Here is a 15,183-nt window from a genome sequence, read left to right on the forward strand (position 1 = left end):
CTCTTGTTAGCTGTGTGACTTTAGGTAGAATATAGGCCCTCTCTGAGCCTCGGCTTGCCAATCTGTGCAGTAGGGAGAGAAAAACCTCTGATTCACAAGATCATAATGAGACATCAGTGAGGATACGGTAAAGGGTCTAGACGTGTGTCTGGTGGCTCTTCTCCACCTGGGCTTTAACAGTGATCGGATCCTCCAGAAATCCCAGAAGGCAGCTGGGGAGTCTTACTGGCAGCTGTATGTTTCGTGTTCATTTATTCAATACGTTTTGGTGCCAGGCTGTGTGCTGGGTCCTGGGTAGATGGAAACGAACAGCCACATGCTTGGTCCTCAAGGCGCTCACGTCTCACACTCACACGTGCATGTACTCTTACACACATGCATACGCACACACTCGTTATCTCACTTCCCCCGTACTTTCTCTGCAGGCCCAGGCATGGGGAGTTCAGCGGCCATGAATCAAAGTTAGTCCACACCCCTGAGGCTCAGGACAGCTGGGGAGACAGATGTGCGACACTGAGGTGTTTGGGGGAGTGTGGAGCGGGGTGGGGGGGGGAGCGTGCGCAGGACGAAGTGGGGGTGGGGGGCACCTCAGAGGGTTGCCTGAAGGAGAAAACAAGCTAGGTTTAAAAGACAAGAAGGTAGGGGCGCCTGGGTGGCTCTGTCGGTTGAGCATCTGACTTCGGCTCAGGTCATGATCTCGCGGCTCGAGAGTTCAAGCGCCGCGTTGGGCTCGCTGCCGTCAGCACAGAGCCCGCTTCGGATCCTCTGTCCCCTCTCTCTCTGCCCCTCCCCCACTCATGCTCTCTCTCTCTCTCTCTCTCTCTCTCTCAAAAGCGAACATTGAAAGCAGACGACGGTACTAAAAGGTACTAGATGATGCCCCTGTCTCTCCGTCAGGTCAGGATTTCAGCCTGTGGTCTTGTGTCAGGAGACGGGGACGAAGGGTGACCCTTACTCCCTCCTGAGACCGGGGTGGGAAAAGGAGACTAATTTGCATCAAACACCTACCATGTGCCAGAAGCTTCCACACATTGTCTCATGAATCTTTGGAGCACAGGGGAGCAACAGCGTGTCCTTTACAGATGAGAAAACTGAGGCTAGGAGAAGGGCAGCTTCTGGCTCAGGGCCACGCAGCAGGGCAGTGGAGAGGCTACTCCGGTGGCTGGTCCTGAAGCCAAAGCCCGTCACCTCTCCTGATCTGTGACGTGCAGTCCTCTCCCAAATGATGGAAGAGAGGCTCAGGTAGAAGAGGCCGCCTGTGACTGGGGCCGGGACGAGGCAAACGGTGTGTGTGTCCAAGCCCCCTCCTCCAGCCAGACTGACAGATTCGCAGGGGCCACAGACGGACAAACTGCACTTTGGAGTCAAACAGATGTAGGCCCAGCTCAGTCTCCTCACCTGGGAAAAGGGGATACATTGATGTGCATCTAATTCCATCGTGGAATTAGATTTCTACAGAGGCCCCACAGCACATCTGGCACATAGTAGGTGCTCTGTACATAAGAGCACTGTCTCCCAGCCTCCACTCACAACCGAGAGTCTTGAGAAGTGTCCTTCTGGGATAGAGACCCAGGTGCACTTTCTGACTCCGGAGCTGGGACCCAGGCAGGCTGGGCAGGCAGCCCCAGCCAGGCCCAAACCCGCAGCTCTGAGCTCTTGGTTCTGGCCCACGTCGCTCAGCCCGGTCTGACTCTGCAGTCCCCGGAGGGTAGCCACTGGGCCACCGCGTAAGCCCCAGGTCGTTCTTCACAGAAGAACATCGGTGACATCACCACTGGGTTCCGCTCCCTCCTCCCCACCCGTCACTCGTGAGTGATCCCTGCCCGGAGTCTGAGTTCACATGTAAGCAAGTAAGGTCTGCAGGGACAGGATAGAGAGCCAGGGGACAGAAAGGGAAGGCGGCGATGATCTACAGAGGGTTCGGGTCATTATGAAGTGCTCTCCTTTAAACCTCACTGCACCTGTGCCAGAAGGGTTTGATCTAGTTTTTCAGGTGGGCGAACGGACTCAGAGAGGAAAAATGAACAAGCCCACGATCCCAGCGTGGGTGAGTGATGGGATCAGGAGATCGGCTTCCCGAACTTAGCTGTGTGACACAGTGAATGACTTCCCCTCTCTGCGCTTTAGTGTTCTCATCTGAGAAATGGGGAGAATAATATATTTCCTAGGGCAGAGCTGAAAACTATTTAGATTATAAGCTGTTAAGAATCACCCCCCAGGCTGTCTGTTCCACCACACGGCTCAGAAACGTTCACTGACACAACAAGCAGACGACACGTCTGATTGGAAAGTGCGTGGAGGCACTCGCAGACGGAACGAGCTGACCCTCTCCTCTCCCCATCTCCCCTGGGCAAAGGTGGAGGGAAGACATAAACAGCAAACAGGAGAGACGGGTCTCCTCATCCCCGGCACTGCCGATGATTCAGGGCTGACGTCCTGAGATAATTTTATTGGGGGCATTAAACTGAGTTATGAGGTTTTTACAATCCAGCCACTTATGAGAAATCTATTAACAGTAACTGGACAGGAAGAAGGCTTCTCAGTGGAGCCCAGAACGGGCATTAATTGGGGCAATCTATAACAGGACGGGGACCCGGAAAGGTTCCACCAGACGCCTCCATTTACTCCCCGCAATTTCTGCTGAGAATCAGCAGACTCGCCAAAAAGAGAGAGATGCCCATTAATCGGCTAATGAAATATGAAAATGTTTATGGGCCATTCAATCTTCCAAATGGCACTTCTATAATCCACCTTTCAGACACAGAGTTCCACCAGCAGAATTTATACCCGGGTTCCTCCCGCGTGGCAAGGGGTGGGCTTTCGTCCCTCTCCGTGACGACTTCATTGGCACCTGTTATCCTGCTGAGTGGGCTGGGGTACATGGCATCCTGGCCCGAAAGGGGCCTTAAGGATTCTGTCATTCGCATTCAATCTCTGTGGAAGCTTAGAGCGGGGCAGGGACCGCCCCCCCCCCCCAAGGTCACCAGCTTCATTGGATGATTTTCCCTGTGCTTAGAGCTGCCTCAGAAATTAGGGCTTTGGAGGATCAGGACCTAGGTGTTTCCGTTTCGGAGAATAGCCTTCCTCCTGGTCCCTTGCCTAAGAAATCTGAGTTCAGTGAAAACAGCCTGGGCTTTGGAGCCTCACAGTGCCTGGATTAAATCCCAGTTATATATAGCTAACATTTAGTAAATAATATAATAATAACGATAGCTACCATTTATTGGACACTTATTATGTCTCTGGCAGGGCTGATTTTCAGCTGGTACACACCAGTACAGTTGAGCCGGTCGTTAAGATAGTGGAAAGGTAAATAATCTCTCTCCTCTCCCTTGGCCCCAGTTGCCTCAGCATCTTGGACCTCTCCCTGATCCCGTAGCCACAGGGTCCTGCCTGGCCCAGCAAGGGCCCTGCTGCGATGCCAGGGCAGTGCCCCCGCCATGTTGGCTGGTAAATATCACGTGCCCCGTGGTGCCAGGCAAGTCCCCCAGCACCTCGAGGAGGGAGGTGTCCGTGTGATCCACGTGTTACAGAGGAGGTGACTGGGGAGGCCCAGAGAGGTGCAGTGACTTGTGCGGGGACACCCAGGGGGATGATGCTCTAGCCAGGGCCACGTCGCACTGCCTCCTCCTCCCCGAGGGCTGCTCCCAGAAGGCTTGACGACGGAGTGAGAAAGCCCAAGCCGGAGGCCAGACCAGTTCCTCTAGCTGTCTGACCTTGAGCAGACCATCCCACTACTCTAGTCCTGAGGAGGAAAAGGAAAAAGAAAACCAGCTGTAAAATGAGGATAGAAAACCTACTCTAGCAGGTCGTTTTTGTTTTTTTTTTTTTTTTAAAGAAGTACGTGAATTGCTTAGCACAGCTCCTGGCACGGAGGAGGTGCCCCTTCAGTGTGCATTCCCTTTCCTCCCCCCTCCCTTTCTCTGCTCCCTGTCCCCACCACATGCCAGGCTCAGAGTCTGGCGGGGGTTGGACCTAGAACTCGGGATGAGGTCAGAGACAGCCATTTGGAAGCTTGTTCGAAACGCGAGCGCCGAGGCCCCCCCCCCCCCCCCCCCCGACCTGCCCCCCCCCCCCCCCCCCCCGCCTCCCCAGATCCACTCGGACTCGGACGAGGGTGACGGGGCCATCAAGTATACCATCTCAGGCGAGGGCGCTGGGACCATCTTCCTGATTGATGAGCTGACGGGAGACATCCATGCCATGGAGCGCCTGGACCGGGAGCAGAAAACGTTCTACACGCTGCGGGCTCAGGCCCGGGATCGCGCCACTGACCGCCTGCTGGAGCCCGAGTCGGAGTTCATCATCAAGGTCCAGGACATCAACGACAGCGAGCCCCGCTTCCTGCACGGCCCCTACATTGGCAGCGTGGCTGAGCTCTCACCCACAGGTGGGCGGCGGGCTCCAGAGGCGCGGGGCTGAGCCAGGGCGTGGGGGAAGGGGAGCTACGGGGCTCTGAGTGGGAGCCTGCTGTGGGGACTGGCTGACACCCTAGAGGGGCAGGAGAGACAGGAACCGCTGCTCCAGGCAGGCAGGGGGTACCGGCATGAGCCCAGGTGCCCGCAGGGGCTCAGGCATAGTTATGACCCGGTCACAGCTGCGCCCCTGGACAAAGGCACACACAATGACCTCGGGCACATTCACGGACACAGACCCCACACGGACACGGCCCTACGTATGGATGCAGCGACACCCTGGGACATGGACACGCCCCACGTGCAGTCACGCACACGGGCCCAGCCCCACTTACAAGTTCGGCTGACCTGCACACGGCCCTTCCCCGGAGCTCAGCCCCACGCAGACCTCGAACGGCCCTTGGCCACAGCCCCTACACAGGCGCGGGTGCACCTGCCCGCAGGCACACCTGTACCTGGAAACCGCCAGAGCCGAACACAGCTGAAACGAGGCCCAGCCACACAACCAGACATGACCTCACCCCCAGCACAGCCACATAGGACCCCACTCAGGAAACAGCCCCTCACACACGTGGAGCTGACTCACAGACACAGCCACCCCTACAGAGACACGGGCAAGAGCCACAGACAGACGTTACCCTCCGCGGGCCAGGCTCCACCAGAGTGTAGCTCCAGGAGGCCATGAATGTGGGTGCAGGCTGCTGTAAATACACACACACACACACACACACACACACACAGGTCCGCACGTATGCCTGGTGTGCATGTGCATTCACACGTGAGTGTGCAGTGACCAGATGTGGCTGGTCAAACGGCACTTTAAGGCCTGTGCGTGCACAGGACGTGCTATGTGTCTGTTTGAGTGCATTCATTCATTCATTCACTTAACAAGCATGTACAAGGACCTACTATGTGCCAGGCACTGAGAACATGGCATTGAAAAGGCAGACAAGTCTCCCCATCATGGAGGATACTTTCTGGCTGAGGAAGACAGGGGTGAAGCAAGTGAACACGCACGTCATTGGTCTGGGAAGGCTTATCTGAGGAGATGACATTAAATGGAGGCCTGAAGGTTGTGAAGGATGGGCCCTGGGGGAAGAGCATTCCAGGCAGAGGGAACCGTAGCTGCAAAGGCCCGGAGGAGAAGTGGAGAGGCGATCGGGTCGTGCAGCCCTGTGGACCATAGTCAGGGCTTTGCCTTTTATGCTGAGCGAGCCGGGAAGTCAGGGGAGAGGCTTGTTCAGAGGACGGATACAATCTGACTTAGTTTTAACAGGATCCCGTGCTGTTCTGTGAAAAATAGATGGTGGTGGGGCTGGCAGTGGGGCAGGGACAGAAGCAGATTGCCCGTTGAGAAGGATATTGCAGTTACCTGGGCAGGAAATGATGGTGGCTTGGAACGAGGTGGGACCAGTAAGGGTATAGAGAAGAGGTCGACTGTGAGGTGTATTGCTAATGGATGGGATGCGGGGTGCGAGAGAGAGACAATTCGGGGATGATTCCCGAGATTCTGACCTGGGCGATTAAACTGATGGGATTTCCATTTACTGAGACGGGAGGAGCAGCTGGAGGAATAGGTCTGGAGGACGGAAGGACATCAAGAGTTGGTTTCCATCGTGCTGAGTTGGAAGTCCTGATGAGACAGCCAAGGAGAGACCTTGCGAAAGGCACTTCAATATATAGGCTTGGTGGAGAGATAAATCGGAAGTTGTCAGTAGCAAAGACCCGTGGACTTGCAGAGCCCAATGATTACCTAGAAATCAATTTTGAAAATGGGGGAAACTGAGGCTCAGAGGGGCAGTGATGTGTCCGTGGTCACACGGCAAGTCAGGGGCAGCTCAAGCCCCTGACTTCCTTGGTCCTGCAGCCCCTACTCACCGACTCAGACTCTGGCCCTGTCTCGCTTCATCCCAAACGGACCAGAAAGACCAGAAAAGACCAGAAAGGTGGTAAGAGATGAGGCTGGAGAAGGAAGCAAGAACCATACCCGAAGGACTTGAGGGAGGCACCGAACCTGGGAAAGACTTAAGCAAGGGAGCGATGGGCATTTAGAAAGCTCCCTCTACTACAGTTCGGAGAACGGGTGGGGACAGGGGACTCAGAGGGAGGCATCCACCAGGCATCCACCACTTCACTCCCACTTCAACTCTGAGAGATGGCAGGACTGATGGTAGCATCCCCATTGGACAGATGGGAACGCTGAGGCTCAGAGAGGAGAAAATGTGCCCACCGTCACACAGCAAGTCGGTGACTGAGGAAGTCAGGGCTTGGGTCCCAGACTGTTGGAGTGGCAGTGTCTCTGTGTCAGACTTGGGGGAACCAAGGCCGAGAGAAGGGCGAGGGCACCTTCAAGGTCACCCAGATTGTTGGAGGCAGAACCCCCCCGCACCCCCCTCTCACCCGCCACCGCCGGGTTCATGAGTATCAGCCTCAGGCGCCCCTGTGCTGCCTCACCTCCCTCTCCCAGCCTACTGACTCTGACATTCAGCTCAGGGAAGAGTCAGGCATTGGGACTCAACTCGGACAGCCAAGGAACCCAGGAGGGGGAGGGAGGAAGCAGAAATTAAATTAGTTTATTTCATTTGAGCAACTTTTTGAAGGGGAAGCAAATCTGACACCGGGGTGCTTGCGGAGACTGCAGGCAGCTTTGAAAATCAGTCACAATTACTGAGCCTCCTGATCTGGGCTGAGGAGGGCGGGCCCGACAGGCGGCACCAGGATCTGGGCAGCTTCGGAGATCAGAGGGAGCAGGGACGCAGCTTGGGACATGAAAGGCGGCGGCACTCGCAAATTAAACCGCTCACAGCTTAAAAAGGAAGGGAAGTGTGCCGGGGGCTTCCGATGAGCCACGCTTCTGAGGAGGGGCAGCCAGGCAGGCTGAGCCTAATGCGGTGAAGCAGGTCCTGCGGGGACAGTCAGGAGGCCTGGCTCCCTACGTGACCTTGGGCAAGTCCCTGCCTCTCTCTGGACACAAAGTGTTCTTCTAAGCACCGAAGGGGTTCGTTCACGCAACAGACATTTACTGAGTGCCTACTCTGTGCCAGGCGTTGGGGATGCTTAGGAAACCTACATACATATACAGCAAGGAGACAGACAAGAAAGAAATAAACAAGCCACTATAGCATCAGCCCTGTGGTCCAAGTGCTGTGAAGCTAAGGGAACTGGGCATTATATTGGGGGAGTGCTATTCTAGAAAGAGGAGTCAGGGTGGCCTTTTTTTTTTTTTTAATAAAAGAGGAGATTTGAAGGAACCAAGGAGCTATGTGAAACAGTGGCTTAATACTTTATTGTGCACCCACATTACAGTGTATTGTTAAAATACAGACTGATGCCCCTATTCCCCCCAGGGTTTTTGATTCAGCAGGTCTGGGCTTTTAGAAATGTTTGCATTTTTAAAAAATTCCGAGGCGATGCTGCTATTGCTGGCTCAGGAACCACACTTGGAGAATCACTAAGCTGGAGGGAGACTGTTCAGGCAGCGAAAACAGCAAGTGCAAAGGCCCTGAGGCAATAGTGTGTTTGTCACGTTTGAGGAATAGCAAGGGGTCAGTGTGGGTGAAGAGAGGAGTAAGAGAGGAGGGGAGGGTGTCCAATGAGATCAGAAGAGGTTCCGGAAGCCGGATCATGTAGGACGTTGTAGCCATTGAAAGGATTTTGGTTGTGCCGTGACCGAACTTATACTTTTAAAGGCCGACTTGTTGGCCACCATGTTGAGAATAGACTTTCGGGGACACACTTGGAAGTAGGGAGATCAGCGCGGAGGCAGCTGCGACCGTGCGGGCGAGAGAGGTGAGGCTGATTCGTAGGCGAGTGTAGGGTTTAAGAAGCAATGGGATTCCGGATGCCTGTTGAAGGTAGAATCAACGGGGTTTGGGAGGGATTGGATATTGGGGGTGAAAGAGAGACAAGGCAAGGATGATGCTGAGATGGGGAATGCTCCAGAAAGAGCAAGATTACAGCACAAAATTAAGACTCCACTCTCAGACATGTTAACATTAAGACGTCTACCAGAAATGCCAGTAGAGTCGTCAAGGGGACAGTTGGATCTCTGAGTCTGGAGGTCAGGAGCTCGATCAGGGTCAGAGATTCAACTGTGGAAGTCATCAGCAGAGAGGAGGAACTTAAAGGTCGAGGCTGGATGAAACCAACAAGAGAGTGAGTTTCGAGAGAAAAGACTTGCACTGGACAATCGCTTCATGTTGGGGGCACCAGACCCCTACCCACGAGTGTCACAACCTGGCCAGGGGACAGCAAGTCTCCGCAGGGCTTTCATGCACGATCCAACTGCACCTACTTATTAATGCCAACTACGTATAAGACAGTATGCTTGGCACTGTTGAGGATGCAGAAATGAGAAGTTCAAGCCAACACACATCTATTAGCCACTGCTTTATTCTGGGCACTGCAGGGGATGTAAAGATAAGTAATTGAATTAAATCCACAAATGTTTATTAGCACCCATTATGTACAAAGCCTCCAGTATACTTGGCTCTGTCGGGGTTGCAGAGATGAGTCACCTAACTTAGCAAACATTTATTAGCACCTACTTTATATATAGCCCCAAGGGGGTAGAAAAATAAGCAATTGCTTTCAATTCAATAAACACGTGTTAGTGCCTACTGGGTACATGGCAACTTTGCTAGGTATGTGGGGATGGAGAGATGAGCAAGACACTCCCCCTGACCTCAAAGTGGTGTCAGATCAGTTTCGTCTCTGGGGCCAACTCCGGTCAATTGGCAGTGACTGTAGGGTTGTGTTGAGAAGGAGTCTGAGGCCTCGTTCAAACTCTGGAGAAAACGCCGCAATCGATTAGTGATGTCTGCTGCGAGGAAAGGCAAGAGAACGGGGTGGCTCATTTGAAATTTTTTTTTTAACGTTTATTTATTTTTGAGACAGGGAGAGACAGAGCATGAACAGGGGAGGGGCAGAGAGAGAGGGAGACACAGAATCCGAAGCGGGCTCCAGGCTCGGAGCTGTCAGCACAGAGCCCGACGCGGGGCTCGAACTCACGGACCGCGAGATCGTGACCTGAGCCAAAGTCGGACGCTTAACCGACCGAGCCACCCAGGCGCCCCGCGGTGGCTCATTTGGCAGAGGATTGGCGTTGTTGGGCCCTGGGACTGGGGCTCAGTGGGCTGTGGAAATGGGCAGGGGCTCTGCCATGGCTGGTTTTTCCACGTATCCCAATTCCTCTGTGAGCAGCATCTTTAATAGATGGAAAAGAGGCCGTTTTGCAGTACAGTCCACGCTTCTTGGGACATTTACTAAATAACAGCTGTCAGCCAACACTGCTTTCGCAGAGCTATTTCCCTTTATCCTCACAATCCTGGGGAATAAGCAGGGCAGGTATTACTGTCCTCATTTAACCAATGAGGAAATAAATGCCGAGAGCGATAAAGTAACTTGCCTGAGTTTCCAGGGTAAGAGCTGGGGCCAGAACCGGACCCAGAACCCGGAAACGGAACCCAAGCCACTGGCCTCAGCCTGTGTGGGAAACAGCCAGGCACAGGGCCTTGACGGCTTGCAAAAAGCGCTTTCACGTCCCTGATCTCCTTTCACTCCCCCGGGCACTCTCGGGTCAAGTGCTGACATGCCCATTTCAAAGCTGAAGAAACTGAGGCTCATGAGGGGAAGGAGATAAAAATTGGAAGAACGTACTCTCTGACTGCTGAATCCTGTGCTAGGGGGAGGGGGACGGTGGCAGGGAGGAAAGGAGGAGGGCAGGAGGCAGTGTGTTCCCCAAGGGTCTCATTTGGGGAGGGCAGCAGCAAGCTGGGAGCCTCCGATTGTCCTGTCTGCAGCCAGAGAGAGTGTGGCTCAGCAGCCCTCGGGCCCAAGCCAGGAATCAATCGCTGGCCTCTGCAGAGACAACTTCTAAAGATGTTTTTAATTAAAGTCCAGGAAGATCTATATGTGCAATATCTCCTTGCCTAGCAACGGCACTGGCTCTCACCACCCAGGATCGGTGGGGGCGGGGGTGGGGGGCAGAGGACAGGAGATTTTTTGGTGGGGAGAGGTGGCAGAGAGGAGCAGAGGCCCTGGCCCTCAGGAGTCGTCCCCATGGCCCAGGGAACCCGGACAGTGAAGACGGCATCCCTGCCTTTCTTTGTCGTTTCCATCAACAAATTATTCAACAAACACGAGCACCGTCTCTAGGCCAGGCCCCGTGCAAAAGGGTATGGCACACAGTGGGTGCTCTGTAGATGTCGGATGACTGAATGGAACTGAACTGTAAGAAAAAAAAAAAAATGTTTGCTTTCTGCAACAGGCAGAGGGATCCTATCGCAGACACTTGCAATGTTTCTGTCCCAAACAAACAAGGTGACCAGACTACTTACTAGAGGGTCCCCTTTAAACATGGAAAGGACAGAGAGCACAAGGGTCTCACACTGGAATGGAAGAGAGTCCTTTCTCTCAGGGGGACAGATTAGGCTTCCACAAATATTCAAGGGTTGCCTGCACGGGTCAGTCCGTGGCTGGGACCTATGAGGAGAAAGGGAGGGGACAGTGTCACAGAGGTCACTGGAGCCCCTGGAGAAGTGTGTTGGCAACATAGGGCAGCCTCGTCCAACGGAGCCAGAATTGCTTCTTCTTTTTGTCCCCCCTCCCACTCTCTCCCACTCTCCTCTTGCTTAATATGTATCTCTGCCTGTCTCTGTTTCTATATAAGTCTACTTTCTGACTTTATCTCTGCATTTCTACTTCTTTCTGTCACATTCCGTGTTCCACTTTCTCCCTGTCTCTATGTATCTCTGCCTCTCTGCTGCTCATCTCTCTGTCTCTGTCCTAATTTCTCCCCATATGTCGGAGTATCTGTTTTCCCACTTTTCTTGCTGCCCGTCTCTCTGAATCTCTGCCCCTGTAATCCCTTGTCTCTCTGTCTCTGACCCATTTTCGAGCCCCTTCTCTCAGTGCCACCCTCTCTGTCACTTGTCTCTGGGCCTGCATCCTCCCCCTCTATCCCTCTATCCCCTCCAGCAAGTCATTAGGCTGCCCTGGCTGGGCGGGCGAAAGCTGTGGAGGCCAGCCCAGTGAGCCGGCGTTATAAGTGATGATCAAAGAGGGAGCTGGGAGGGAGAGTTTGAGAAGGGGTTTGTTTCCCGTGTAATCTGAACGTTCCCAGGGACTCGACAAGTGGTTTTTAATTTTTAATAGAAAGCATTCCGCGCCGTTCTGGCAGCAGCAGGGGGTGGGACTCATTTTTTATAAATGTTTGAGAAGCTAAATGTGAGCTGAGGGTTTCCCCAGGCCCAGCAGGGCAGCAAAGGGAGGTAGGGAAGAGGCAGGATGGTAATAATTACAAACATCTTCGTAATAATGACACTTGGTCACCTCGTTTGAGGACTCTGTTCTTTTCCAAAGTGCTTCTTCTCTTTCATCTCATTAAAGGGCCTCCCTCACCCAGGGAGGCAGGAAGGAGGAGGTGTTATCTCCATTTCACAGAAGGGAAACTGAGGCCCAGTCAGGTTACTTTTCCCACAGCCACGCAGCTGAGGAGTCGGCGGGGATGACTTCCTTCAAGTCCCCTCCATACGGCACCACCTCCTTCCTGAGCTAACTGGGACTCCTCCTGGGAGTCCCAGAGCACAGATAGTCAAGTTGAGGGGACAAGAAAAGAAAGAATTCTGGCCTGGGAACCAGGCCCTGGGTTCCAATTCTGACTCCATGACAAACCATGTCAGAGCCACCCAGATAAACCAGAGATGAGGGGTGACCATGTCCCCCCCCCCAATAATGGTGCCCAGACATCTCCTACTCCAGGCCGAGGACGCAGCCCCAGAGATCTTCTGACCATGCAGAGAGAGGAGAGAGGAATAAACGACTGAGCGCTGCTACATGGTCAGCTTTAGCAGCCGGGTAAACCCATTATCTCTAGTCCTCGGAGCATCCCTGAGAGGCAGAGGGGCGTCCTCTAGATTAAAGGTGAGGAAAGAGGTCAAACAGGGAGAAAGATCTGACCAAGGGCACAGAGTGAGGAAGTGGTGGGATTTGAACCCAAGACTCACTGGTGCCAAAGCCCACCCAGGGTCATCTCCTCGCAGGAGTGTCTGCTGTCTCATGCTGGTTTTGCCTGGGAGGAGCACTGCTGACTTGGTGGCGTGTGTCACCCTTACTTCTTCCTTCCAGGTTCCGGTCTCAGTACAGGTGCAGTGAGTCCAGGAGGGTGACCTGGTGGCTCCAACAGACCTGGGTTTGAGTCCTTCCCTACCACTTACTAATGGTAGAACCTTGGGAGGGTCATGGAGCAAAGGCTCAATGACTCAGTTTCCTCATCAGTTCAATCAGGGGTTTGGTTTAGGGCGTCTGTTCTTAGCCTGGGATGCACTTTAGAATCACTGCGGGAGCTTTTAAAAATACCCTTGCCTGTGTTCCACCCCAGGAGAGCGCTGTTGAATTGGTCTGAGGTGGGGCTCAGCATCAGTTTTATTTTAAAGCTCCTAAGAGATTCTAATGTGCAGCCACGTTGAGAAACACTGGTTTCTGTGCTCTCCAAGGACCAGCCTTTCCATAGCTAACATTCCACATGGAACCCTGGGCCCTGAGATCCTGTTTTACCCAAGAATCACTTGGGCAACCCTTCCTATGCCAGCCTATAGGCCCTTGACCCCATGTAGCTCAACAGCTGGCTGGCATAAGCACCACGATGGTGACCAGCTCATCCTACCCAATCCCAGTCCTGCCTCTGGAAGTCTGAGCTTGAACCAGCTGTTGGGCAGGAAGAATCCTGAATGCAGCTCCTTGCCATTCCCCTCCTCTACCCTCCCTCTCCTTTCTCTGACTCTTCCCTCTCTCACTTGCCTGTCCACTTCGACTCTTATTGACCTCCTACTTTATAAGGCCAGACACATGTGAGTTTTGATATCAGATCGGCCTGGGTTTGAATCCTGCCTCTTGCCAGGTGAACTTGGCCAGGCGCTGTCCTCAGTTCTGAACATGGGAAATCTATTTGTGTTCTCACAATGATCCTGAGAGTTTGGGAGTAATACTACCCTAATTTCACAAATGAGGAAATTGAGGCACAAACGGCTTCATTACCTCACTCAGCCTCATTTCTCTGTCTGTAAAGGGGAAATCTTAATAGAGCTTACTTCAAGCTTATTTTGCAAATTCCATGAGATAATATACGTAAATGGCTTATTGTAGTAGCTAGCACAACGTAGTTATTCAATAAATGTAATCTATCATTATCATCGGATAATGATATATAATAGTGGGTTTTGTTATCACTTATTATTAATTCACATTTTCACCCTTCCCTGTGCATAGCAGTTTCCTCATCTGTAAAATGGGACTGATGTAGGATTGTACTATGCTTGTTCCTATCAGCTCACAAGAGAGAAATATTGATTTTCTGTTTTGTGAGCCAGTTGATCCACATTGGTAGCTTGAAATTGGCCCTGGTGAGAGTATTTGGAAATCAACATGGAAATCAACAAACACTACAAAGCAGGGCCTTCCTCCCCACCCATTTACCCCTTGGAGACGATGGTTAAACATTTACCAGCACAGCACTGCATCCACATCATACAGTTGACCTGAGGACTAAAGGAGGGATTGGACATGATGGTCATTATAAAATACAAACTGCTGAATGTAGGGGGTATGACCCCGAGGTGGCCTCATAGCAGCCATAGGCCTGGCACCCTTTTCTCTGCTCATTCTGGGCTACGGCTGACTTGTGAAGAAAGTAGGAGGGGGTCTGGAGCTAGGGGAGCCAGTGGTGAATCACTGACCCTTCACCATCCCCACGTGTCGGCATTAACTGTAATGGCTGCAATAAAGAATCCTGGATTGGGGAAATGATTCCATCATCCCCGCAGGAGTCCCTGGGATGCAGCCAGGGAGGCAGGGAGAGAGAGGGAGAGAGACAGAGAGAGAGAGAGAGAGAGAGAGAGAGATATCAACCATGTCCCTGGGGAGTCACTCAGCCTGACATTGTGCCTTGTCCAAGGGTGGGGGGAACAGGCAGAGGGGAATGACAGGGAGACCCTCTCTCATAACAGTTACAACAGCTACTGTTTATTGAGCACCCACCATGAGCCTGATGCTTTATGTATCTTCTCCCTTTGCAGCATGTCTGTGAGGGAGGCATGATTGTACTATTGTATACTGGCGTGCCTCTGCCTCCGAGACAACAACCTGCATTTACGGAGTTCTTAGCAAGGGCCAGGCACTGTCCTCGGTGCTGAACATGGAAATCTATTTGAATTCTCAAAACCAATCCCAGCAGTTCGGTAGTGCTATCATCCTCAGTTCACAAAGGAGGAATTTGAGGCACAAAGGGATTTGTGACGTGTTCAAGGTCAAACTGCTAATAAGTGGTGGAGTCATCACTGATCATGATTAAGTACCCTGGGCCACCGTCCCCGGAGCCACTCTGCCTGTGCTGACTCTGCCACCCAGGAGGGCTTTGGTCTCAGAGAGTCCTGGGCTCAAATCCCACCACTTCCTCTCTGTGTGCTCTTGGTCGAGTCTTTTTACCTGTTTGGCCTGTTTCTTCACCTGTACCCTGAAGGGGCCCACTCTGCCTCTCAAAAATACTATGAGGATTAGAGATGATGGATTTAAGTGGCGGGTGAAGCTGGACATTCGCTTCTCTGGGCAGCCCTGACGTGGTTGACATGGAACCACAGCCGCCAAAGAGAGGCGCATTGCAGGGCCAGTTTAAGAGGCTCAGGCTGGGAGGGGGGACACGGAGAGGGAAATGAGAAATGCAAAAGAGTGAAAAATAAATACATGTGTCTGTCTGGAATGATCGAGGGCCCCA

The 15,183-nt window shown here is 52.9% G+C and overlaps 1 protein-coding gene across 1 annotated transcript in view; it reads left to right on the top strand.

The window, feature by feature from the left end:
• CDH22 (cadherin 22) overlaps positions 1-15,183 on the top strand; it is a 66,608-nt gene that overhangs the window by 4,483 nt on the left and 46,942 nt on the right. Inside the window, exon 2 of the mRNA XM_049650651.1 lies at positions 4,096-4,390. Within this exon, the coding sequence (XP_049506608.1) occupies positions 4,096-4,390 (295 nt within the window). The remainder of the gene's footprint in view (positions 1-4,095; positions 4,391-15,183) is intronic.

Source organism: Panthera uncia (assembly GCF_023721935.1).
Source record: "Panthera uncia isolate 11264 chromosome A3 unlocalized genomic scaffold, Puncia_PCG_1.0 HiC_scaffold_11, whole genome shotgun sequence".
Lineage (NCBI taxonomy): Eukaryota > Metazoa > Chordata > Mammalia > Carnivora > Felidae > Panthera > Panthera uncia.